This window comes from Bos javanicus, chromosome 15, assembly GCF_032452875.1.
Source record: "Bos javanicus breed banteng chromosome 15, ARS-OSU_banteng_1.0, whole genome shotgun sequence".
NCBI classification, from domain to species: domain Eukaryota; kingdom Metazoa; phylum Chordata; class Mammalia; order Artiodactyla; family Bovidae; genus Bos; species Bos javanicus.
Genome location: NC_083882.1, coordinates 40,451,085 through 40,475,241, shown reverse-complemented (window position 1 = coordinate 40,475,241; position 24,157 = coordinate 40,451,085). Strand labels below are relative to the sequence as shown.

At 44.4% G+C, this 24,157-nt stretch overlaps 1 protein-coding gene across 4 annotated transcripts in view; it reads left to right on the top strand.

The window, feature by feature from the left end:
• The window catches only part of MICAL2 (microtubule associated monooxygenase, calponin and LIM domain containing 2), a 240,721-nt gene extending 227,250 nt beyond the window's left edge, over nt 1–13,471 (top strand). For 3 of the 4 annotated variants that reach the window (XM_061440774.1, XM_061440773.1, XM_061440772.1), the window contains 3 exons: nt 1,327–1,429; nt 7,435–7,508; nt 12,996–13,471. In XM_061440774.1, coding sequence (XP_061296758.1) covers nt 1,327–1,429; nt 7,435–7,508; nt 12,996–13,180 — 362 coding nt within the window. In that variant the 3' untranslated portion in view covers nt 13,181–13,471. The remainder of the gene's footprint in view (nt 1–1,326; nt 1,430–7,434; nt 7,509–12,995) is intronic. The other variant, XM_061440771.1, reaches the window with a different exon arrangement.
• The last annotated feature ends 10,686 nt before the right edge of the window (nt 13,472–24,157 follow it).

Here is a 24,157-nt window from a genome sequence, read left to right as displayed (position 1 = left end):
ATGAGCTTAGGATAAGTCTCTCCTGAACTCAAGCCCTGGCTCTGCCACTTACTAACTCTGAGCTTGAGTAAGTTATTCTAATCTTTCAAACTTCTGTTTCTTCAGCCATCAAGTGGTGATAACAAGGGAACCTACTGGTGAGTTTATTGCGAGGATTCAGTGAGGTATTGCATATAAGGTACTTAGCCCATTGGCTGGCATGTAACCCTGCGTTATCAATAGCAGCTCTTTATTATGATTCTATTACCTGTGTGCCTTCTTGTTTAGTTTATCCCATGAAGAAGCAGAGGTTCTAAGAGGTTAAACCACTTGCCCAAGGTCACACACATTTTCCGACTGCCCTGTTTTCCTCTCTACCTTTGGGACAGAGGATGAGATGGTTGGATGGCATCACTGACTCAATGGATGACTCTGAGCAAACTCCAGGAGATAGTGAAGGACAAGGGAAGCATGGCATGCTGCAGTTCCTAGGGTCGCAAAGAGTCAGACACGACTTAGCAACTGAACAACAAACAACAGCAATGAGACTTACCAAGTTAAATCCTTGGAGAATGGCCGTGAGCTTTGCAACACAGCTTGTGTTCCCATTTCAGGGTGAGATACTAGAAAGCCACTGATGTTACTACTTCTCAAACATTCCTAAATTTTAACATTTTATTATCTAAACATTTAGCATCTAACACTGAATATCTAAAAGCAATGTGAATTTTATCATGATAATTCTTCTGTTTAATAAAGGAATAAAGGTCATAATCTAAGTTATAAGTGTATATGGATAAAACTTTTTCCCTATGAGACTCAAAGCTAATAACTTTTCCCCTCTAATCATTTGGCTTTTCTTTGTGCAAAAAACCCAAAATGCCAGTTACCACTCTTCTATAACCAAATGGTATGTGAACTTTCCTGCCCCACAGCCAACCTGGGCACTCAGTAGGCATTCGATTCAGAAGAAAAGGAGATAGTAACCAGCAGGGTTATTAGGGCTTTCTTTGGTGGTGGATATGATATACAAATGTATAGAAATTTTATGGAAGACACTCATATATTCAGAGGAGGGTCATTAGTGTGGCAGGCCATTGTCAAGGGTATACGAACCTTCGAACTGGAGTATTCACGCCCTAAATGTCCAAGGGGACCGCCCCTAGAGCATGCGCAGGTGTGTTTTATTTGTTATGCCCATGACCTTGAGGCTTCAACAGGCCATCAGGGGGCTGCCACCTGCAGAGCCCTTTTTGCTACAAACATGGCCCCGTAAAGTAGCTTCAAAGCAGTTTGATCATGGGAAGAGAAATGCCAATCTAACCCATTTGCCATTGATTTCTTAAGCAGATTCAGGCACACAGGATGAAGCACAGCTTTTGCAGGAATGGCTTAAGCTGGTTCTGGAGAAGAATAAATTAATGCGATATGAGTCAGAGCTCCTGATCATGTAAGTAAGGCAACACGGATAACAGTGAGACCTAAAAGCAAGCAGGGGAGGGAGGGTGGCAGTGGGGTGGCCCACCCTCCTCGGTTGAAGTCCCAGGATTTTTCTCCTTGTGCATACAGAATTGTGATTGAGACAAATTGGGATTTGAGGTCTTGCATATCATGCTGGCATTAGTACAGAGAATCTTCAGTTGTCTGTTCTCTGCTGTGGAGTCCTATGGCTAAAATGATTTCAGGTAATAGGTCTGGGCTGGAGGGCATGTGGATAAGGCACTTGCAGTCCATTCCTGCCCCCCAGGGCAGAGGAGACCCACCTGCAGTCACACATCTGCAATGGGGTAGCATATGTCTGGCCTCTGAGTGTGAACAATGGGAAGGGCTTCCTTACCACTCCTTGTGGCATTAATGGATTGAAGGTGGAGATCTGTCTGGCTGTCCTCTGGATAAGAGGCTGCAGTCTGGCTGGGAGATCAGAAAGTAGAGATGGATCTCACTGCACTCTGAGAAAGTTGAAGGTCACTTTACCTGTCACCATCCTGGAGGGAAAGAAAGTGACATTTAGTATAAACTGACTAAGCACCAGGTTGTACAGGGTGCTTTCACTTATGCTGACCCATTTCATTTTCACCCAACCCTGGGAAATAATTTGGGGAGTCTTAAAGGGGTCTAATAAATTCTATTCCTTGTCTCTGCCTGGATTCTGAACTGGGTAAGAAATAAGACTACTGGGTCAACAGATGGAACATTAAACTAAGGCATTTATTACTGATCATAGCTAGCATGGCTAAATATGAGAGTCCAAGAAAGCTTGCTAATTATATTCATATCCTAGGGCTGGACTAACATGTTACCACAAACAGGATGGCTTACAGTAATAGAGAGGTATTCTCTCACAGTTCTGGAAGACTGAAGCTGAGGTGTTAGGGGGGGCCAGGCTCTGGGGGAGAATCCTGCCTTCCCTCTTTGGCTCAGCAGGCTCCAGGCATCCCTTGGCTTGTGGCTGCATCACTCCAGACTCTGCCTCTATCTTCACGCGGCCTTTTCTCTGTATCTGTGTCTGCTCTTGTAGAAATACTTGCCACTCAGTTTAGAGCCCACCAGGATAATCCAGAATATTTTCATCTCAAGGTTCTTAACTTTCCATCCTCAAAGACTCTTTTCCAAATAAGGTCACATTCAAAGATTCTAGAGGTTAGGATAGCTTGGGTGTTCACCATGGAACCAAACTTCAGAATTAGACACACTTACCTCCCTAGTCACAAACTGTAGTGAATCACTTGCTTAGGGGTAAGGCTTTTACCTGAGACCGGGGGAGGGGGGTGCGGGGGCTCATCGGGGGGGCAATTTCCATCTCTGCCTCCTCCCTCCAGGGATATTTGACAATATCTGAAGACGTTTTTGTCTAAGACAACTGGGAGGTGCTACTGATATCTAGGGAGGGGAGGCCAAGGGTGCGGCCGAACATTCCACAGGCAGCCCCACTTCCTTCACCACCACAGAATTACCCAGCCCCAAACGTCAGTAGTGTCAAGGCTGAGAAATCTTGCCCTAGACCACTAGCAAGGCTCGGAGTAAAAGAACACTGTTTTTTTTTAGGTTGTAGTTGTTGTTTTTTTTTTTCTTCCAGTTTTATTGAGATGTGATTGACATACAACACTGTGTAAGTTTAAAGTATACAGTGTAATGATTTGACTTACATATATCATGAAATGATTATCACAGTAAGTTTAGAGAACATCCAGCATCTCATGCAAAAATATCGATACAAAATGAAAGAAACAGAAACTTTTTTTTTTTCTGATAGAACTCTTAAGATTTACTCTCTTAACAATTTTCGTATTTAACATACAGCTAGTTGTTTTGAGCAACTTGAATTTAGTAGCGAGTGGGATACTCAGTAGGCAGGTAGGTATACAGGCTGAGACATGGATGGGGAGGTACAATTTCTGGAATCTACTCCTTATCAAAAGAATTTAGAATCAGTAGCTGCCAGAGTAGAGAGAATTCCCTAGAGCAGTTGATTTTAAACATTGTTGACAGTGACCCAGAATATATTTTACATTGGCTCATGACATATGTGTGTATAAATATGTGTATTTATTCACGATGTGTACCCAGAGAACACACGTTTGCTGCAGGCAGGCTGATCCCAGGTGAGAAAGGGTATCAGCTCATTTTCCCTGTTCATCCCGAATTCACCACTCCTGGGTGAGAGTGAATCTGAGAGAGAAAGTGGAAAGAAGAAGCCCGGACTTATACTCATCAAGGTCCACTGGCGTGGAAGGAAATGCCAGGAGTGGGGAAGCAGGGCTCATCTGTAATTATTTTTTCTATTACTATTACTATTTTTTTATATTGATACACATGCTGAGATTCAACAAAGTAATTTGTCCACATCCACCTGACCACAAAGCCCTTTTTACAAAACCATACCATCTGCCTTTGGGCGAGATTTAAAGTATTAAATTCATTCAACAAACATCTATCAAGCATATTCTCTGTGCCAGGAACCGTGCTGGGTACTGTGGAAGTAAAGATGAGTCAGGCCCCAGTCCCTGCCTTCAAGGATCTCATGGTTTTCAGAGACGGACACGCGAGCACACAGCATGAGAGGAATAAGAAAGCATAGCAGTTGCTCTGTGAAGACTTGGAGGAGGAGTATTCAGAGCACAGGCCCTACCTGCGCAGGTCGGGGGATGGTGACTGCGCGGTGACTGGGGCTTCCCTTACTGGTACGCTGTCAGAGGGAATGTTCTCCTCCAAAGAGGCCAACGAGGAGAACTTGGAGTGTGAGCCAGATGAGAGCTCTGGTCAAGGGCAGCTTCTAGTTTGGAGAAAGGCCTGGCTAAACAAGGAGAAATGTCTTAGACCGGTGTGTGATGTTGAGTCCCTTGGGAAAGCAAGTGCTGGGACAGAATTAGAAGCACAAGAGATACAACAGAAGGAAGGGAAAAGGGAGCGGGAATGAGAGGGAAATCTTCAGACCCCCCTGCAGTCCTGACACCTGTGAAAGGAGAAGGGCGGGGAGAAGGACTGGCAGGAGGAGCTTCAGACTGCAGTGCAGCCCTGAGAAAAATCTGAGCCAGGCCACAGGGAGCACCAGCCACGGCTGCCCATCCGAGGAGCCCAAAGTGGGGAAGAAATGGCCGAGCTCCAGCACCACCGCTGTGCCTGGGGAGAGTGTGGCTTCAGCACGACACTGAAGTGGATTCTGCTGCAGCTTCAGCTTACTACACACGACACTCCTTTCACAAAGTCCTTTCTTAAAGGAAAATCTGAGTGGTAGGTACATTGCTACTGGGAGCTAGAGCGGGTCAAGGGAAGTTCAGTGTCAATAACAAAAGGCAGAGTATTGAACAAAGTGAGGACCTTGGCCTAAGTAATAGTAGAAGTAACAACAACAACAAAAAACCCAGCCACAACAGGGTATAGTAAAGTGACCCAATGCTGTAGCAGATGTGCACAGCCTGCAGCTGGGGCTGGAAGGGAAGCCCCGGGGCCCTGGTGTCAGTCCTCACCCTTTCCAGTGTCTCTGTAGCAATGGACAGCCTTGACCCCTCTCTTCTCTCCTAAAACTTGCCTCTCTTGGTTTCTGTGCTGCTGCATATCCTTCCTACCTTCCGCTTGCTTCTTCCCTGCTTCTACCTCTTTTGATGAGCTTCTAAATGTAGACATTCCCATGCTCCTGTCTTCAAACTTTTTTTCCTCTATTGTCTCCCTTTTAGGGCTCATGTGACTTCACCTTTCACCTCTGACCCCTGCCGCATTTGTTTGTGGTCCTCATTTCTCCTGAGAACTCCAGGGCTGCATTCCCAGAGCTTGGAGGAACCTCCACATTACCACATAGCCCAGCATGCGGGGAGCTGACACAAGTTCTGTAATATACAAGGCATACCGCCAGGCATTGAAAGGTCTTGAAGTTCCAGCTGACCTTCACTGAAAGCTGACTTCCCTTCTTGACTTTGCTGGTGGGCACATTGAGTACCCAGCACTCTAGCCTGACTCCTCCAAAGCATCACTGTTCTTCTTTCACCATCGCCTGCAACCAGATGGGTGGTTGTCTGAGTACTATTGCCTCCACTGACAAAATGCCTCACTCCTGTTTCCTCCTTGTTTTCTTGCTTACCACAGTCAAAGATTTGGGAGTTGTACTCTTGCCTGGAAAATCCCATGGATGGAGGAGCCTGGGAGGCTGTAGTCCATGGGGTTGCTAAGAGTCGGACACGACTGAGCGACTTCCCTTTCACTTTTCACTTTCATGCATTGGAGAAGGAAATGGCAACCCACTCCGGTGTTCTTGCCTGGAGAATCCCAGGGACGGGGGAGCCTGGTGGGCTTCCGTCTATGGGGTCGCACAGAGTCGGACATGACTGAAGCAACTTAGCAGCAGCAGCATCAGAGGTGATGCTTGAAGTCACGTTGCCCCTAAAAGAGAGGAGTTTTAGATTGTCATTGCTTCTACCATTCTAGTCATTTCTTCATGATCCATTCCAGTGTGGCCTTTCAGAAGTTCACTGGAAGTTTGTGATGGAAGTTCATCACAAACTTCAGCTCCTCTCCATTATCTACTGAGTTCGATGTATTTCAGCAGCAGTAGTAACAAAACTTTTGGTTTAGAGGCATTCCAAGACCCAGTCTTAATAAGGAAAAAGGAAAGCAGTTGCTGTGGTCAGTTCAGTTCAGTTCAGTCGCTCAGTCGTGTCCGACTCTTTGCGACCCCATGAATAACAGCACGCCAGGCCTCCCTGTCCATCACCAACTCCCAGAGTTCACTCAGACTCACGTCCATCGAGTCAGTGATGCCATCCAGCCATCTCATCCTCTGTCGTCCCCTTCTCCTCCTGCCCCCAATCCCTCCCAGCATCACAGTCTTTTTCAATGAGTCAGCTCTTCGCATGAGGTGGCCAAAGTACTGGAGTTTCAGCTTTAGCATCATTCCTTCCAAAGAAATCCCAGGACTGATCTCCTTCAGAATGGACTTGTTGGATCTCCTTGCAGTCCAAGGGACTCTCAAGAGTCTTCTCCAACACCACAGTTCAAAAGCATCAATTCTTCTGCACTCAACCTTCTTCACAGTCCAACTCTCACATCCGTACATGACCACTGGAAAAACCATAGCCTTGACTAGACGGACCTTTGTTGGCAAAGTAATGTCTCTGCTTTTGAATATGCTATCTAGGTTGGTCATAACTTTCCTTCCAAGAAGTAAGTGTCTTTTAATTTCATGGCTGCAGTCACCATCTGCAGTGATTTTGGAGCCCCCCAAAATAAAGTCTGACGCTGTTTCCACTGTTTCCCCATCTATTTCCCATGAAGTGATGGGACTGGATGCCATGATCTTCATTTTCTGAATGTTGAGCTTTAAGCCAACTTTTTCACTCTCCACTTTCACTTTCATCAAGAGGCTTTTGAGTTCCTCTTCACTTTCTGCCATAAGGGTGGTGTCATCTGCATATCTGAGGTTACTGATATTTCTCCCAGCAATCTTGATTCCAGCTTGTGTTTCTTCCAGCCCAGCGTTTCTCATGATGTACTCATGTTAAATAAGTTAAATAAATGCTTATTTAACTCAAGTTAAATAAGCAGGGTGACCATATACAGCCTTGAAGTACTCCTTTTCCTATTTGGAACCAGTCTGTTGTTCCATGTCCAGTTCTAACTGTTGCTTCCTGACCTGCATACAGATTTCTCAAGAGGCAGGTCAGGTGGTCTGGTATTCCCATCTCTTTCAGAATTTTCCACAGTTTATTGTGATCTACACGATCAAAGGCTTTGGCATAGTCAATAAAGCAGAAATAGATGTTTTTCTGGAACTCTCTTGCTTTTTCGATGATCCAGCAGATGTTGGCAATTTGATCTCTGGTTCCTCTGCCTTTTCTAAAACCAGCTTGAACATCAGGAAGTTCACGGTTCACATATTGCTGAAGCCGGTCAATGGGTTTATTAATCAATATTTCTATACAGGTCTTCAGCATTTATAAAGTCTGAACATTTTCTCATTCCCAGGGCCCACGAACTAGAACTGGAAGATCATCAAAGCAGACTAGAGCAGAAATTAAGAGAGAAAATGCTCCAGGAAGGTGAGTACAGTGATGTGTTTCAGGCCTTTGCTAAAGATGTTTTTTCCTATGCAGACACTTGACCGAACATGCTGCACTTTATAGAGCAAAGTACTCTTCATGTCTGGTGCCGCCAACCTGGAAGCCAAAGGGGGCACAAAGCCAGCTTCTTCTGCCCCCACTACAGCACAGCAAGTCCCTCTTAGTTTTGCTCATTAGGGCTGGGAGAGCAGCATTTTGCTCCATCCCAACCCATGTGCTAATAGGAATGAAGTCATTCATTCACACCTTCATTCACTTATCCATCCATTCATTTAACAAATGTTTGTTGAGAATTTAGAGTGGGCCTGGCAGATGGAGAAGAGCAGCCCTGCCCTGTGGCCTCCCTGGGGAGACTGACAGTCAGACTGGTAATTATAACACAGTGAGATGAGGACCATGATGTATGTGTTTCCACAGTGAGAGGAAGGCAGGCCTGGTTGTACCAGGCACTGGGGATGGTAAAGGAAGCATCCTTCCTACCACAACTGGGCCAGGGCATCACACGTGAGAAAATTATTTCCACCATGACAGAGGGAGAGTTGGAATAAACTAGTACCATATACTGACTTATTGGCTCCAACCCATGAGGCATATTCGCTCTATTTTGTGCCTTTGTGTTTCTGGGGGCCAGATCTATGCATGGCTTTCCTACATTGGGACCAAAGCCTAAAAGAGCAAATTAAATCTTTTCTGTATACATCTGCTGCTGCTGCTAAGTCGCTTCAGTCATGTCTGACTCTGTGTGACCCCATAGAAGCCCACCAGACTTCCCCGCCCCTGGGATTCTCCAAGCAAGAACACTGGAGTGGGTTGCCATTTCCTTCTCCGATGCATGAAAGTGAAAAGTGAAAGTGAAGTCGCTCAGTCGTGCTTGACACTTAGCGACCCCATGGACTGCAGCCTACCAGGCTCCTCTGTCCGTGGATTCTCCAGGCAAGAGTACTGGAGTGGGGTGCCATGGCCTTCTCTGCTGTCATGGACCATATATTACTCCTACCTATGGGGTTACCTGCTACAGAACAAGCACCTAGTAAATATGAGATGTTATCATCATGATCATTCTCAGGTATATTACTCCATTTTACAGATTGGAAAACTGAGTCTCTGAGAACTTAAAAAGCATGCTCAAGGTAAAGGATGGGGCTATGACTTGGGAACAGATTATAGACTCAGGCTCTCCTATTCTTTCTCACATAGTAGTGTTTGTTCAGTTCAGTTCAGTGGCTCATGTCGTATCCAACTCTTTGCAACCCGAGGAACCGCAGCACACCAGGCCTCCCCGTCCACCACCAACTCCCGGAGTTCACTCAGACTCACCAGAAACCACTGTTTCCCCCTCTATTTGCCTTGAAGTGATGGGACCAGATGCCATGATCTTAGTTTTCCGAATGTTGAGCTTTAAGCCAACTTTTTTATTCTCCTCTTTCACTTTCATCAAGAAGCTCTCTAGTTCTTCTTCACTTTCTGCCGTAAGAGTGGTGTTATCTGCATATCTGAGGTTATTGATATTTTTCCTGGCAACACTACAAACAGTAGTGTTTGTAGATTGTCTCTTTACAATAGAAAACTATTTTTAACAAAATTCTTATAGAACTGCTCTGTTAGAACAGATAAAAGTGGTAATGTGAAGCCAAAGTGTTAGTCACTAGTCATGTATGACTCTTTATGACCCCATGGACTGTAGCCCACCAGGCTCCTCTGTCCATGGAATTCTCCAGGCAAGAATACTGGAGTGAGTAGCCATTCCCTTCTCCAGGGGATCTTCCCAATTCAGGAATCAAACCTGGGTCTCCTACACTGCAGGCAGATTCTTTATCAAAATCCTTATAGAACCGCTCTGTATAGAACTGATATAAGTACTATACATCATCTTTTAATTGTCAGAAGGGGCTCAGATGTTTCCACCAATGACAAACCAAAATTGAGATTGAAATTTTGAATTTCTCTGTGTTGACAGTCAAATAAGGGGGAGGAATAATGAAGTATACCTAAATTAACAAATCATAGTAGGCAACTAAGATCTGATTTATACACCTCAAAAAATTTTAAATTTACTCTGGTTCAGGGTGGTAAAATACATATCACTAAAGACTCATGAGCCACTTTTGAATCTTTTTAAAAAAATTCTTACGAAGAGTGATGGTTATACATTTTCTCACTCTTCTGAGGTATACCAAAAGATGTAGTTCCTTCATTTTGCCTTGTCATCTTGCATGAAAACTTCATCCCACTAGTTAGCAAGAAGAAAAAGAAGGAAGGAGGAAAGGAAGAAAGGAAAGGGAACTCCCTCTCTGGTAAATTTCAGTCAGTTCAATTCAGTCACGTAGTCATGTCCGACTCTTTGCAACCCCATGGACTGCAGCATGCCAGGCTTCCCTGTCCATCACCAACTCCCAGAGCCTACTCAAATTCATGTCCATCGCATCGGTGATATGATCCAACTCTCTCATCCTCTGTCATCCCTTTCTCCTCCTGCCTTCAATATTTCCCAGCATCGGGGTCTCTTCCAATGAGTTGGTTCTTCAGGTGGCCAGAGTACTGGAGTTTCAGCTTCAGCATCAGTCCTTCCAGTGAATATTCAGGACTGATTTCCTTTAGGATGGACTGGTTGGATCTCCTTGAAGTCCAAGGGACTCTCAAGAGTCTTCTCCAACACCACAGTTCAAAAGCATCAATTCTTTGGTGCTCAGCTTTCTTTATAGTCCAACTCTCACTTCTATACGTGACTACTGGAAAAACCATAGCTTTGACTATATAGACCTTTGTTGGTAGAATAATGTCTCTGTTTTTTAATATGCTGTCTAGGTTTGGTCATAGCTTTTCTTCCAAGGAGCAAGCATCTTTTAATTTCATGGCTGCAGTCACCATCTACAGTGATTTTGGAGCCCAAGAAAATAGTCTGTCACTGTTTCCATTGCTTTCCCATCTATGTGCCATGAAGTGATGGGACCAGATGTCATGATCTTAGTTTTCTGAATGTTGAATTTTAAGCCAACTCTTTCACTCTCCTCTTTCACTTTCACCAAGAGGCTCTTTAGTTCCTCTTCACTTTCTGCCATAAGAGTGGTGTCATCTGCATATCTGAGGTTATTGATATTTCTCCCAGCAATCTTGATTCCAGCTTGTGCTTCATCCAGCCCAGCATTTCGCATGATGTACTCTTCATATCAGAGAAGGCAATGGCACTCCACTCCAGTACTCTTGCCTGGAAAATCCCATGGACGGAGGAGCCTGGTAGGCTCCAGTCCATGGGGTCGCTAAGAGTCAGGTACGACTGAGCGACTTCCCTTTCACTTTTTACTTTCATGCATTGGAGAAGGAAATGGCAACCCGCTCCAGTGTTCTTGCCTGGAGAATTCCGGGGACAGAGGAGCCTAGTGGGCTGCCGTCTGTGGGGTCGCACAGAGTCGGACACGACTGAAGCAACTTAGCAGCAGCAGCAGCATTCTTCATATAAGTTAAATAAGTAGGGTGACCATATACAGCCCTGATGTACTGCTTTCCCGATTTGGAACCAGTCTGTTTTTCCATGTCCAGTTTTAACTTTTGCTTCTTAACCTACGTACAGATTTGTCAGGAGGCAGGTCAGATGGTCTGGTATTCCCATCTCTTGAAGAATTTTCCACAGTTTGTTGTGATCCACACAGTCAAAGGCTTTGACATAGTCAATAAAGTCAAAGTAGATGTTTTTCTGGTAAACTTAGTCTGATGCAATAATTTTAAAAGTCCCTCCAGGAAATGCTCAGTCTCTTTGGGATGGAAACGTTCAGTCTTGCAGATTGCCGCCCCTTCCATCTGCTTGACCCTTAAAGGTGACTGCCAGGTGTTAGCGAGAGGCAGGTCTGTGTGACTTTGCAGCACTGGAAATTGGTGTGGGTGGCTCTGATCCACTGACCCCCATGTAGCTGTCTCCTGTCATTAGGCTGCTCTCTGCTGCCATTTACAGACCAGGTGCGTGGCTGGCATGACCATAGCCTGGCCATGCTCTCAGCGTACCTGAAGCCTCACTCCTATCCTTACTCAGCTTCGCCTCAGCGCATCCTCCACTCAGCCTGGCCAGACGGTCTACCAGACAGCCTGCACTGTGGGGCCACCTCATCCCTCACCACGAGGAGCCCCGTGGCAGGCCCAGTGGCCAGCGACCTTTGCACTTCTGGGCCAAGTAAGACACTTCTGGCCACTGCCTATGTGTGCCACACACAGCAAATCAGGATCTGGGGAGCCACATCCAGACCCCTCTTCTCTGCCCAACCATGAAGTTCTGCCTGTTCCATGTTTATACCCAGGGTGCTTTTCCAACTGATATCTTTCTGGAGTTCCGAGCAAGGGTCAGGGCAAGGGTCTTGGCCCCCAGTGTTCCCATCAAATGGTGTGATAGAAGCCCCGTGGGGGCTTCTAAGGCCCAGAATGGAGAGACTGGAGCCCAGGGCTCTCACCTTCAGTTTCTCCTGCTGCTCACTCCTCCCTCCCATAAAACTTGAGCTGCAAAGGGACTGTTGCCTCTTTATTTCCCCTTTGTCACATGTCCCTTATTCCTGATGCCAGTCTCAGAACTCAGCCTGAGGCAAGAGACAGTGGTACCATGTCTACTCTGGGATCCAGCTCACCGCCTAGTCCCCATGCATTAAACAATGGAATTGTTCATGTATTAATGGAATAATACATAAAATCTTCTCCTAAGGCAGTAATCTGACAAAACTTAAGATCTGCCTTGAGAATCCTATTTTGAGCATCAGAAAGTCATTACTACCAGTTCCTTACTCTTTTCCTTCCTTTTATAGCAATCATATCTTCCCCAGGCAGTTGAACATCTCGGGGCAATTAGGAAGAAGGTCATGTACTCAGAAGGCAAAAGGGAGAAGCCTAGTCGCAGTCTGGAAACGTCCTCCCAGCAGCTAGCCACAGCCTCACTTGGCTGCCGCCTCGTCTCTATTCAGAGGGCTGTAATGTGTTATTAACTGCAAATGAAAACAGGATTCTTGTCATTGAAATAACATCCACTGATGCAGATGGTTTACTCAGAAACTTCTCTCACAGATTGCTCTGCTGTAGCTCAGATGTATTTAGGGAAAACCGCCTTGGTGTTGTTTTGCTGGCTTCTTTTTGGGGAGGGGAGGACAGGTGGGAGGGCTTGGCAGGGCTTAGCTGGTATGAATTTCTTTTTCTCACAAAGGGGTTTTCCCTGTTGCTTTATATAGTCTCGAGATGAAAACTGAGCTGAGAGCAGCACAAAGCACCCACCTTTCTAATCTGTGGCTTGCAGGGCAGGTCCCCGGTGTTAAATTCATTTCCTTGTTTTCTCCTTAGAAATTAAAGAGCAGAACAAGTCCAGAACAATCAAGAACACCCCTGCCAAAAGCTCCTCTGAGGTCAAATGTTACCTGAAGTCCAATGTGTCTTTTTTGTTTGTAATTGGGGTTTTTTTGTTCGTTATTGGGGTTTTTTTGTTCTGTTTTTTTTCTGCAGAGAGCCAGAAAGATGAGAATGATATGAATGAAGAGCAAGAAATACTCACCGAGATGATGCAAGTGATTGAGCAAAGGGACAAATTGGTGGATTCCTTAGAGGAACAACGCATCAGAGAGAAGGCCGAAGACCAGCACTTTGAAAGCTTCATATTCTCTAGGGGCTGTCAGCTGAGCAGGACGTGAGCAGGCCCCACAAGGAGCAAGCTGACGACCAGATCAGGCCAAGCACCCCACTCACTCATTCCTCCTTTCACAGGTTGTTAGACCTGAAACATAACTTATACCACGCTGCAGTATTTTTTTTTAATTAAGATTCTCTCATATGTACTCCAGCTGCCTAAGATACTTCCAGAGATTATAATGAAGAAAATATAGAGAATCTTTTGAAATTGGCAGTCAACTTTAGCTGGTCTCTCAGATTGGAGATGACTTTGGCAGATAATCAGCATTGTTTTCTATAAAGAGTGACACAGAGATCAGTTTTCCTGCTGCTTTCATCATTTCTCTTCCCAATTCATTGAGTTACACATCTTAAGATTTTTGAGAAGCTGCCTGTTCATTACTATATCCATATTTGCCTTTTTTTTTGCACGGGTGACTGGTTTCCAAATGTCAGAAAGCAGCAGCCGCCGTTTAAAGATTAGGTTAATATTTAAATTGTGCTTCCAGAGAAAGGGAAGAAACCTTGAGATTACTGATTACATAAAGCAAATAACTCACATAGCAGGTGTTAATTCAATCCAGGGTGAATTTAATTCACCAGGTGTATTTATAAGCCTTAATATAATATACATAAGCAATGAGCATTTAATAGAACATTTGAGCCTTAATTTTATTTTTAAAAAAAGAAAGAAAAAGGAAATAAAACTTCAACTTCATACCAGCAGGATTATTAGTTTTCACCAAATGCTGTTGGCTTAGAAAAGCTTTTCATTTTTTTTTTTTCAGAGCACTCTATTTCCCCGAAGTATAGTGAAAAACAGTTTCAGAAGATGAATAGTTTTTAAAGACAGAACCAATATTTTAAAAAAGAATTTTGAAGTGCTTTTTTATATCTGCTGGTAATGGCAAAAAGGAAAATTCATTTGTTGATAAAATATTAGTGAGGTTGATGCTGCTACTGAAAGGGAACATTCTAGTGATCAAGGGTGGAGAATGCTTTTCAGCAGTGGTCTCCTTAGGTCCAAACAGGGAAGTGTCTCTGAAACTCTCTACAGGGGCTTCCTGGAACTCCACAGGACAAGACAAGCCCACTTCTGCCTTCAAGGTGGAGTGAGGTGCAGTGGCCCCATTCACCAAATCCCAAATTGGATAAAGGATTTTTTCGTTGTGGCATTTTCCATGGGAAAAAAAAAGCTGGGAGGTGGAGTTTGTGCGCTGACATGGGATTCCTGGGACATTTTGATGGTTCATATGGAAACCAAAGAAAAGATTTTAAATGGTGATTTGTTGTTCTAAAGTACTTGATTATTTTCCCTCAATGGGATTCTTTGAGGAGTCAGTCCATCATTGACAAGAGGGAGACTGAAGAAGTCATTGTTGTATGTTTGGCCTCTCGCACGTCTGCAAGTGTTTAAATGTATGTTTTGTGGGACAAATGGTGCTTTGCAACTGCCTGGAGAGCTAACTTTCCTCAATAGAAGTTGACCCATAAGCCACTTTTGTCTGAGATGCTCTCCATACATGACAATCTGGTCAGCTGATCGGGCTGGAACTTAGAAGTATGCCTGCGTTTCCTGAGTCAGCCAACATTCTGGGCAGTATTAAGACGCAACCTTTCCATGGTATACCAAGTTCTAAAGGTTGTGGTTCTTTTTCTTTCTTCTCTCCCTTTTTCTTTTTTAACATGATCAGGTCTTCTAGTGCCTGAATTCCATTATTAGGAAATATATGCAAGCATCTATGTTATTAAATATATTAAATATATGCAAGCTGTCTCTGAAAACGGTGCCCCTTAGGTCTATTTATCTATTTTTATTTATTTATGTATTTAGTGGAAGCGGTTAAGGTGATTTCCTCGTAATTCTGGTTTTCCTGTGTTAGAATTTGGAGAAGACCTATTAACACTAAGCTATTAGTATATAAGCTATTTAATATACAAATAACCCAGAGGTTCGGGGCATTAAGTTATATAGTATTAAAGATTTACGGAGATAGTCAAAATAATACTTTCTGCCATCAGGCATTTAGAGGTAAGACTACAGATGTAACAGAATGTTAATTCATTTTAAGAAAGATACATAACTTCAGTTTTCCTTCTAGAATGGGTAGAAATATTCAAGCTTAGTCATCATTTGACGCTTGCATATATTTAACGGATGACGCTCAAATGTGTCGTGTCTGGGTTGGTTTTGTGTGAAAGAATTAAGTGCCACTTATTTTAACTTGTTCTAGTTCAGTCTTAAAAGAAGATTCTCCCAAGAGGGCCAAAAAAAGAAGGTGGTCCTTGGCCCCAGTATTCTGTTAATAGATGAGAGAAGAAATTTGTTCATTTTCTCTTCCAAAGATTGTATTCTGTGGTTTAAGGCTGAGTCTTATCTGGCCAAGTTAAAACATAAACCTTATATTTAACAGCCTTCTCCTTACTCAGCTTTCAGTTTTCCCAGCACTTAAAAACCATTTTAATGATCATTTCCAAAAGGACACAAATATTGTGGTTGTTGAACTGTGTTAAATGATTACAACAGAGAATGTTCTGAGACTCTCTAAAGGTAAAATGTTGTACCATTTGAAAAGTTTCTGTGTAGGCAGTATGAGTAGAATCATGTTGAAAACAGATGGAGCCTTCACTTTTCCATAAAATAACACTTGTGATCAAGGCTGAACCATTTAGGATGAAACAGAAAGCCCCAGCCTCAGGTCACATTTCATAGTCTCACACAGCTTTTAAGTTGAATGAAAGGCTCATGATTAAAATTTCAGAATTTTATGTAAGTTGGACCAAGAGGACAGTTCTTAAATTAAGCTTGCTCTCCCAAACCATTCATCTATTTATTTGTTTAATAAACATCTTCCAAATACCCATGGGATTCAGCAGCCCTGTGCTAGGTGAAAAATTCAGAAATAACATTATTCCTCTACCCACAAGTAAACACAAAGATAAACAAGTACAACTCCAAATAAATACAAGAATAAAGAATGGTTTTTATTATGAACATCAACCTATTCTACTCACGTTTATCTCAAGTACAAAGACTTATACCCCCAACTATTTGTAGTGCTTCTTTGGCAATAAAAACACAAGTGTGTTCATGTTTCTAAAACCGTGAAAAATAATATCAGGTTATACTGTTTCATTTAAACCTTGACTTTGGCAGTGTTAGGCTGCTTGGAATCAATCAATGTTGAGATGCAGCATGTTAATTGCAACTGAGAAAGGAAGTGGCAGGTGTTTCCAACTCTGATGAGCTGCAATGAAATTGATGTTTTCTGCGTTCTGGAGGCAGATGACAATTCAGCAATGTCTGTCTTCCCAGGAAGCAGATTTACAGGCTTTTCCTTCCAAACTGAAAATGGCAGCATGTCCCACCCAGGTGGTTGATCAGAGAACTCCCTCAGCAGGGCAGAGGTGGCAGGGGGCAGCTGGGGCTGCCACAGGAATGGAGAGAGCGGCACTCATTGGATGTAGCGAGCTCAAATGTAGGCGTTTATTGTATTATAACAAGAAGGTTCACATACAGGGGAGCGTGTACTGTTTCACCTACTGTTTATCTTCTAACCTCACTGCTGAGTGGCTTGTGAAAGATTAATTTGCTCCAACAATTGGGAACTGAAATGATTTACATGTGCACGGCTATAAATACTGAAATGGACCAAAAATAAATGATTTTCTGTCTAGAAAATCCAAACATGTGGGCTTGGTCTGGCATCTGAGGGCAGCGCTCATTTCATTTCTTAATTCCAGTGAAAGGACATGAGCAAAGCTTTGATTTAGGAGTCTGAGTTATCGTTGGATGCTTTATTCCCTCTGGGACACCTGGCAGGACTTACCTGGATGTGAGTGGGAGGAGGAGTGAAGAAGGCTCACCTCAGGTGTATTCGCTCAACAAAGAAAGCTGTTCTCAGAGTTGGGGTGGAGGATAGAGGGGAACTCGCTTAGTCCCGACTCCTATTTCTCTTACCCAGTACAACCTGGTTTTGTATTTCATTCAAGCAACAGGAATACTCCCTTCTGCACAGGGCTGGCCCCTCCCTTCAACTCACACTCTTTCAGGACTGAGGTTTTGGTTTATTTGTTTCTGCTCTGAGTCCCAGCACATGCAAATCATGAAATGTGAGCACGGTTCACCAGAAGAGCCACATCAGGTGAATCAAGTGCTGGTCCCATCATTTCACACTAAGCTGCCCCATTGCTTGAAATCTTTTGTCTGCAGGTGGACCACTTGAAAAGATTCATTTTTTTTTTTTCTTTTGACTGTCAACAGAAAGTAAACGTAACTGCACATGAGAGCTCCTGCTCCACAAGTGCTAACTTGCCAAGGGTAAGGCCAGCCACCTTCCAGGGCATCTGCAAGTTTTCCTTCACCCATGCAGGGGCTCATCCAGGCCCACAGAGCCACAGACTCTCAGCCTGGAGCTGACCCCGTCACTGCAGCTCACCACCCCTGGGCCTTTTGGGCACACCTGGTAATTTCATGCTCACTCCCTCTCCCAGCTCATTTCTAGAAACAAAAACAGCTGGACCTATGCTGGCCCAGCTCCCCTCAGGAGCCCTCTGACCCTGATAATGGTAATGGATCCTGAGAATTCACCTGCAGTAAGCTCTGTAGGGGCATTACTCCCTTTAATCCTGAAAGCAAAATACTTAAGATAAACATTGCTCCATTCTGAGATGATAAGATGGAGACACTGAAGTCAGGAGCTTACCTGGTAGCCCAGGTACAAAGTAGGGAAACTGGGGTGAACCCAGACATCGGCCTCTAGAGCCCAGCTCTTCACCGCCCAGCTGTGTGACCTCCCTGTGTCCCCACCCAGACCTGTGCCTTGTGCTTGCCTGTTTCTTTCCTTGATTGGTTCTCACTGCCACGCTCTCCCAACACAGCAGTGCCCAGCCCTGTTCAGGGGAAATCTGGCACTAGAAGACCAAGCTGCCCTTTTGAGTGTTTCATTTCTTTCTATACTACGTCTACATATTAGATCAGATCAGTCGCTCAGTCATGTCCGACTTCTTACGACCCCATGAATCGCAGCACGCCAGGCCTCCCTGTCCATCACCAACTCCCGGAGTTCACTCAGACTCACGTCCATCAAGTTGGTGATGCCATCCGGCCATCTCATCCTCTGTTGTCCCCTTCTCCTCTTGCCCCCAATCCCTCCCAGCATCAGAGTCTTTTCCAATGAGTCAACTCTTCGCATGAGGTGGCCAAAGTACTGGAGTTTCAGCTTTAGCATCATTCCTTCCAAAGAACACCCAGGACTGATATACTCAAACTCAAAAACAATCGTTTAAACACTTAAATTACCTAAACTCCACCACCCCTCACAACAATCTTACAATAACCATGATTCTCTGGGAACCGGCATCTTGCTTATCCTGGGGAATCAAGTACTGCAGACGCACTGCCGTGGACCCAACCCAGGGGACTTTTTGCACTAAATCGAGAAGCAGGGTACCGTGCAACTCAATCTCTAGTCTCAGGGGTAGGGAGCCAAGAGCACAGGCCAAGGGGATGGGAGTGGAAGGTCAGGGAGCATGTTGGGGCCTAGTGTGGCTTCTTCAGGTCCTTAGGAAGAGCGTGCAGAGGTGAGAGGAGGCGCAGGGATAGTGGGGAGCAAGACGGGGTCACTGGGAAACAGTCCTAGAGGGCCTATGTGACCCCGAAACAAACCACCTGATGTTGGCGCAGCTGCCCATAGGACACTGGTGGCACGAGAATTCAGTTCCCTGCCCATCCCCAGAATAACATAAACTGGATCCCTAAGAATTCAGAGGAAATATATGTGCATGTGTGTGGGGTAGTCCCCAAACCACAAGTGTGTGATTGAAAACAAATCAATAGCTCAAAAAAAAAAAAAAAGGTATAATCATTCTAAACAGTAAGCTGAGCATGAATCCCTAATTAGGGCTCAAATTCCAGCTCTTCTACTGTTCGCTGGATGATCCTGAACTACTCAGTTGTGCCTCAGCATCTTCATCTGTGAAGTGGGGCTAATCCTCTCTCTCTGCCTCCCTCTCCTCCTCTCTGCCTTGTAGCTTCCTTACAATAGTGAGTCTGCTCTACATAGACTCCAATTTTAAAATGGAAATGGCTAACAAATAACTTTGTAACTGGAATGACTGTGGATAATCTCCAACTGTTTCAATCCCACAGCAGAAACAGAAAATGACCCCTCAGATCTCAGCAGAACGGGTAAGAATGGACAGTTCCCACAAGAGGAGATATAAGCAGTAAACAAGTCTAAGAAATGCACTCTCAGAGTGTCGTCACCTCCCTTTTGGGACTCTCTCTCTCTCTGAGCTGGTCTCTGCTGACTCTTGCTCAGCCTCTTGCAGATTTTTTTGGCTGATTCTTTAAATCCACTCTTAAGACACTGTCTGGCCCTGGTGATTTGATTGCATCTCACCCTTAGATGTAATACTTCTAACCCTTCTCCCTAAAAGGAAACATTTAAGTATGAACAGCAAAATATCTTCCCCAGAAAAGACGGAGGCAGAGACTCTTGCTCCGCTAGGCCACACAAATCTGGGGGTGGGTGTGCGAGGAAACTGGATTAGAATGGATTACAACTGCGATAGAGATCTTGTTCCCCTGATCATCTGCCCTGGGAGGGAAGAGGGGAGACCCTGGGGATAATCTCAGTGGCCTGTGACACAGACCACACCAAAAGATGCACCAGAACCCCAGGCATTCTTGCCTGGCTGAGTCTAAAGCAGCTGACAACCGTGGCTTTCTATCCTTAAAACGTTACCCCTGCTACTGATTCTCTGGAGGGTTTTCTAGTCCTCCGCCAAATGACTCCAGTAAGAGCCACTGATTTTAAAGTTTCACTTCTACATGCAGTTGACACTCAGCTACCATGCTCAGGGAGGAAATCCCCCTGCTAATGTTTACAGTTAGTTCCTAGGCATCTGAAGGATAGGTAAGCAAGTCACCTGTCTTCAAGAACTTGGGACACATTCCCCCATGGCTGGATCAGAGACCATTTGAATGGAATCATCTATGGGATCCTCAAAAACATCCCCACCCTCAGTCCATGATGTCACAAACCAAGGCTGAGGTCTGCCAACCTCCCCCAGCCCCATACCTTCCTAGCTCACTGAGAGAAGCACTCGTCCACCCCTGTTCTCAGCAAGTAAGGACCCTGGAGGGCATGGCCACTGGCAGCCTGGTCTTCAAAGGCCACTGCTAACACCCTGGAGCTCCTGAGGGGGACATGCAATGAGAATTCTCACTTAAGACTCTGAGCGCAGGCGCCATGCCATTTTCTCACATGTTCTTTTCATCCTGAGAGCATGCTCTGCTTTCAGTGGTTAAAGAAGTCTCAGGAGGCTGTATCTAGCTTTTCTCCACATCCCCTGATCCTGCTGCTTTGATGTGGTCAAACCTCCAGTGACCGATTGGGAGCCAGACCCTTTGTAAAACCCTCTTCATGACCTCCTGGGGCCTCCCGTTTTGTCCCTTAGATGGTGTATCAGTTTCCCTAGGGCTGCCGTAACAAAGTGCCACACCTGGGGGACTTAAAACAAGAGAAACTTATTCTCTCACTGTTCTGGAGGCCAGAAGTCCAAAATGAAGGTGTCTTCCCGGCAATGCTTCCTCTCAGGCCCCTAGAGGAGGGTGTTTGCTGGCCTCTTTCAGCTTCTGGTAGCCCCAGGCGTTCCTTGGCTGTGATGACACTCCAGTAAACTTGTTTCTCCCATCTGTCTTCACAGTGTCTTTCCTCTGTGCTTGTCTGGGTCTAGATTTCATCCTTCTGTCTCTCTCTCTTTTAATAATTTATTTATTTTTGGTTGGCTAGGTCTCTGTTGCTGTGCATGGGCTTTCTCTAACTGCAGTGAGTGGCGGCTGCTCTTCATTGCGGTGCACGGGCTTCTCACCGTGGTGGCTTCTCGTTGCAGAGCACAGGCTCTAGGTGCACAGGCTTGGGTAGTCGCAGCTTGTGGTCTCTAGAGCATGGCCTCAGTAGTTGTGGTACAGGGGCTTTGGTTGCTCTGCGGCATGTGGAATCTTCCTGGGCCAGGGATCAAACCTGTGTCCTCTGCATTGGCCAGGCAGATTCTTATTCACAGTACCACCAGGGAAGTCCTCATCCTTCTCTTAACAACACTGGTCTCACTGGATTAGATGCCCATCCAGTATGACCCAGTGTGCTATTTTAACATTGCTAATTACATCTGCAATGACTTCATTCCCAAATAACATCACATTCTAAGGTTCTAGGGGTTAGGACTTCAATATTTTTTTTTAGGGGATACAATTCAACCTATAACAGACAGTATTCACAGTTGGGGAATATGAAGATTTCCCCAGTGAAAGCCTCTTCCAGCTTGAATTGTACCTTAACTTGATTTGAAATGTTTAGTTTACCTCTATCCCGGGTTTTAAACCTATACAACAACAACAACAAAAAAGGAAAGTAGCAAAATAAAACAGAATGCAAAAGGCAGATGACGGATACAAACACAGTTTATGAAATCCGTCTGAATGGAACACGCAGGCTCCAATTTACTGTCCATTATCTTAGTAGTTACTCTTTTACTATTCTTTTAATGGTTAGCCTAGAGGTTACAACATGATTCCTTGATTTATCAAAGTCCAGGATAAATCGTTACTTTTACTTCTTCCCAGACAATGCCTGGATCTTAGAACTTAACTTCATTTACTCACTTCCCAATTTAAATGCTTTTGCTTTAGTGCATTTTAATTTGATTTATATATTTGTGAACTCTGTAAGACATCACTTTGTCATTTTATGTAGTCAGTATTCTTTTAGATACACCCACATATTTACCCTTTTATTTGTTCTTCTTCCATCTGGAAAAACGTTCTTCCTGCCATACACTTTAGTATTTCCTTCTGTTTGGATCTGCTATTTATTAATAATTTTTCTCAGTTGTGTTTTTTTACTGAAAGTTCCCCTATTTTCAATTTGTCTACTAGAGTGGGGTATTTTGGAGTCCCAAATCAAGCAAGGGGGTCTTACTGGGGGCCCCAGTTTGGTGCTGCCTGAACTTTTTTTTTCGGCTGTGCTGGATCCCAGCTGCTGCGAGCGGCCTTTCTCCCTACTTGTGGCGAGCGGGGCCTACTCTCTAGTTGGGGTGCGTGGACTTACTGCGGTGGCTTCTCCTGTTGTGGGGCACAGGCTCTAGGGCACTCGGGCTTCTGCAGTTGTGGCTCTCAGGCTTAATTGCCCTGTGGCATGTGGGGTCTTTCAGGACCGGGGATTGAACCCATGTCCCCTGTATTGGCAGGCAGATTCTTAACCACTGGACCATCAGGGAAGTCCCTGCCTTCAGGTGCTGCCTGAACTTTTGTCTGAAAAAAAGTGAAAGTATTAATCACTCAGTGGTGTCTGACGCTTTGCAATCCCATGGACTTGTCACTTGTCAGGCTCCTCTGTCCATGAGATTCTCCAGGCAAGAATACTGAAGTAGGTAGCTATTCCCTTCTCCAGGGGATCTTCCTGACCCGGGGACTGAACCCGGGTTTCCTGCATTGCAGGTGGATTCTTTACTGTCTGAGCCATTGTCTACCTATCCTTGTTAGGTTGGTAGGTAGGTTAGGTTGGTAACTGCCCTGCTCAACCTCTTGGCTTCTCAGCTGCTACCTCTGATTTGGCAGGTGCCTCTCAGGGGAAAGTAGTCCCAAGTGACAGGCTCACCTCTCTGGGGTTCATCCTTCTCCTAAATCTTGGTCTTGTAAATTCTGTTAGCTTTCCAGGGCTCTCAAGTAGACTTATTTTACATTTTGTCCAGCTTTTCCAGCTGTTCTCAGTGGGAGGCTTGGCCTGTATCACATAGTTGTCTGGTTGTCTGAGAAGCTGAACATCCAACTCCCACATATTTGTTGGGAAGATTCTTAGAAGCTGCTGCATAACAATTTTGCTTACATCTCATTGATCAACATTTAGTCATCTGACTGTACCTTGCTGGGAAATATAGTCTTTATTCTAAAGGACAATAATCCCAGCTGAAAACTAGATTCTATATCTCGTTGACAGAACAGATTCTAAGGTCTATCATTCTCTCGGTTATTTGCTATGTGATCTGAAGCAAGTTGTTTAAATTCCAAATTTCAAGTTATTCATCTGTATAATGGAGGTAATAATAATATCACTTATGAGTCTCAAATGAGATACTAATAACAAATAGTTATTGAACTAAGGTTTGTTATCTGCTAGGCACTGAGCTGAGTAATTTATTTACACTAACTCTGTTGGTTATCCCAGCAACCTCTTGAGGAAAGTACTCATTTTGATGATAAAATAGGCACAGAATGATTAAATTATAAAGATATTTGGCTGATGAGTGGTGATTTGAACCCCAGATCTTCACCATGGCATGGTTTTGCCTTGTAAATCACAAAGCCCTACATGTTGGAACTGTTGAGGAAAGATGAGGGGACTAGGATAGGAACAAGGCTGGGTGGCTGAGAGCTGCATGTGCTTAGCTAGAAAAATGGTCCTCTCTGGGAAGGTCTGGGGGCAAAATTGGCCTACTCGGAATGGATTTTTGAGTAACGTGGGCCATGAGTCATCAGTTTCATCTTTCCCAAGGGTTAGATGATCAGAACAACTCAACTAACAGCTAAATCAAATGTGGGAGTTGGAGAAGGAGACCATAGAGATAAAGGGGAGCTTCCAGAGCATGCAATCCCATGGCTTCATTTTTAAAAATCGCCCATTTTTATGATGTGTGTAAATTGTTATTGAAGTAAAATATTACATAAAGAAAATTGCTCAAATTATTAAGTAAATGCTCTATGGATTTTTAAAGTAAATACACCCATGTAACCAGTATCCAGATCAAGAAACAGAGCATCACCAGTTCCAGTAGCCTCTCTCATATTAATGTCTTCCCCCCTGCCCTGTTATAGACACTATTGCTCACAAGCCTAATCATTAACCTGACTCTAACACCAGAGACTAGTTTTGCTATTTATGAACTTCATATGAATAGAATGATACAGCATATGCTCCTTTATGTCTGAATTTTTTCAC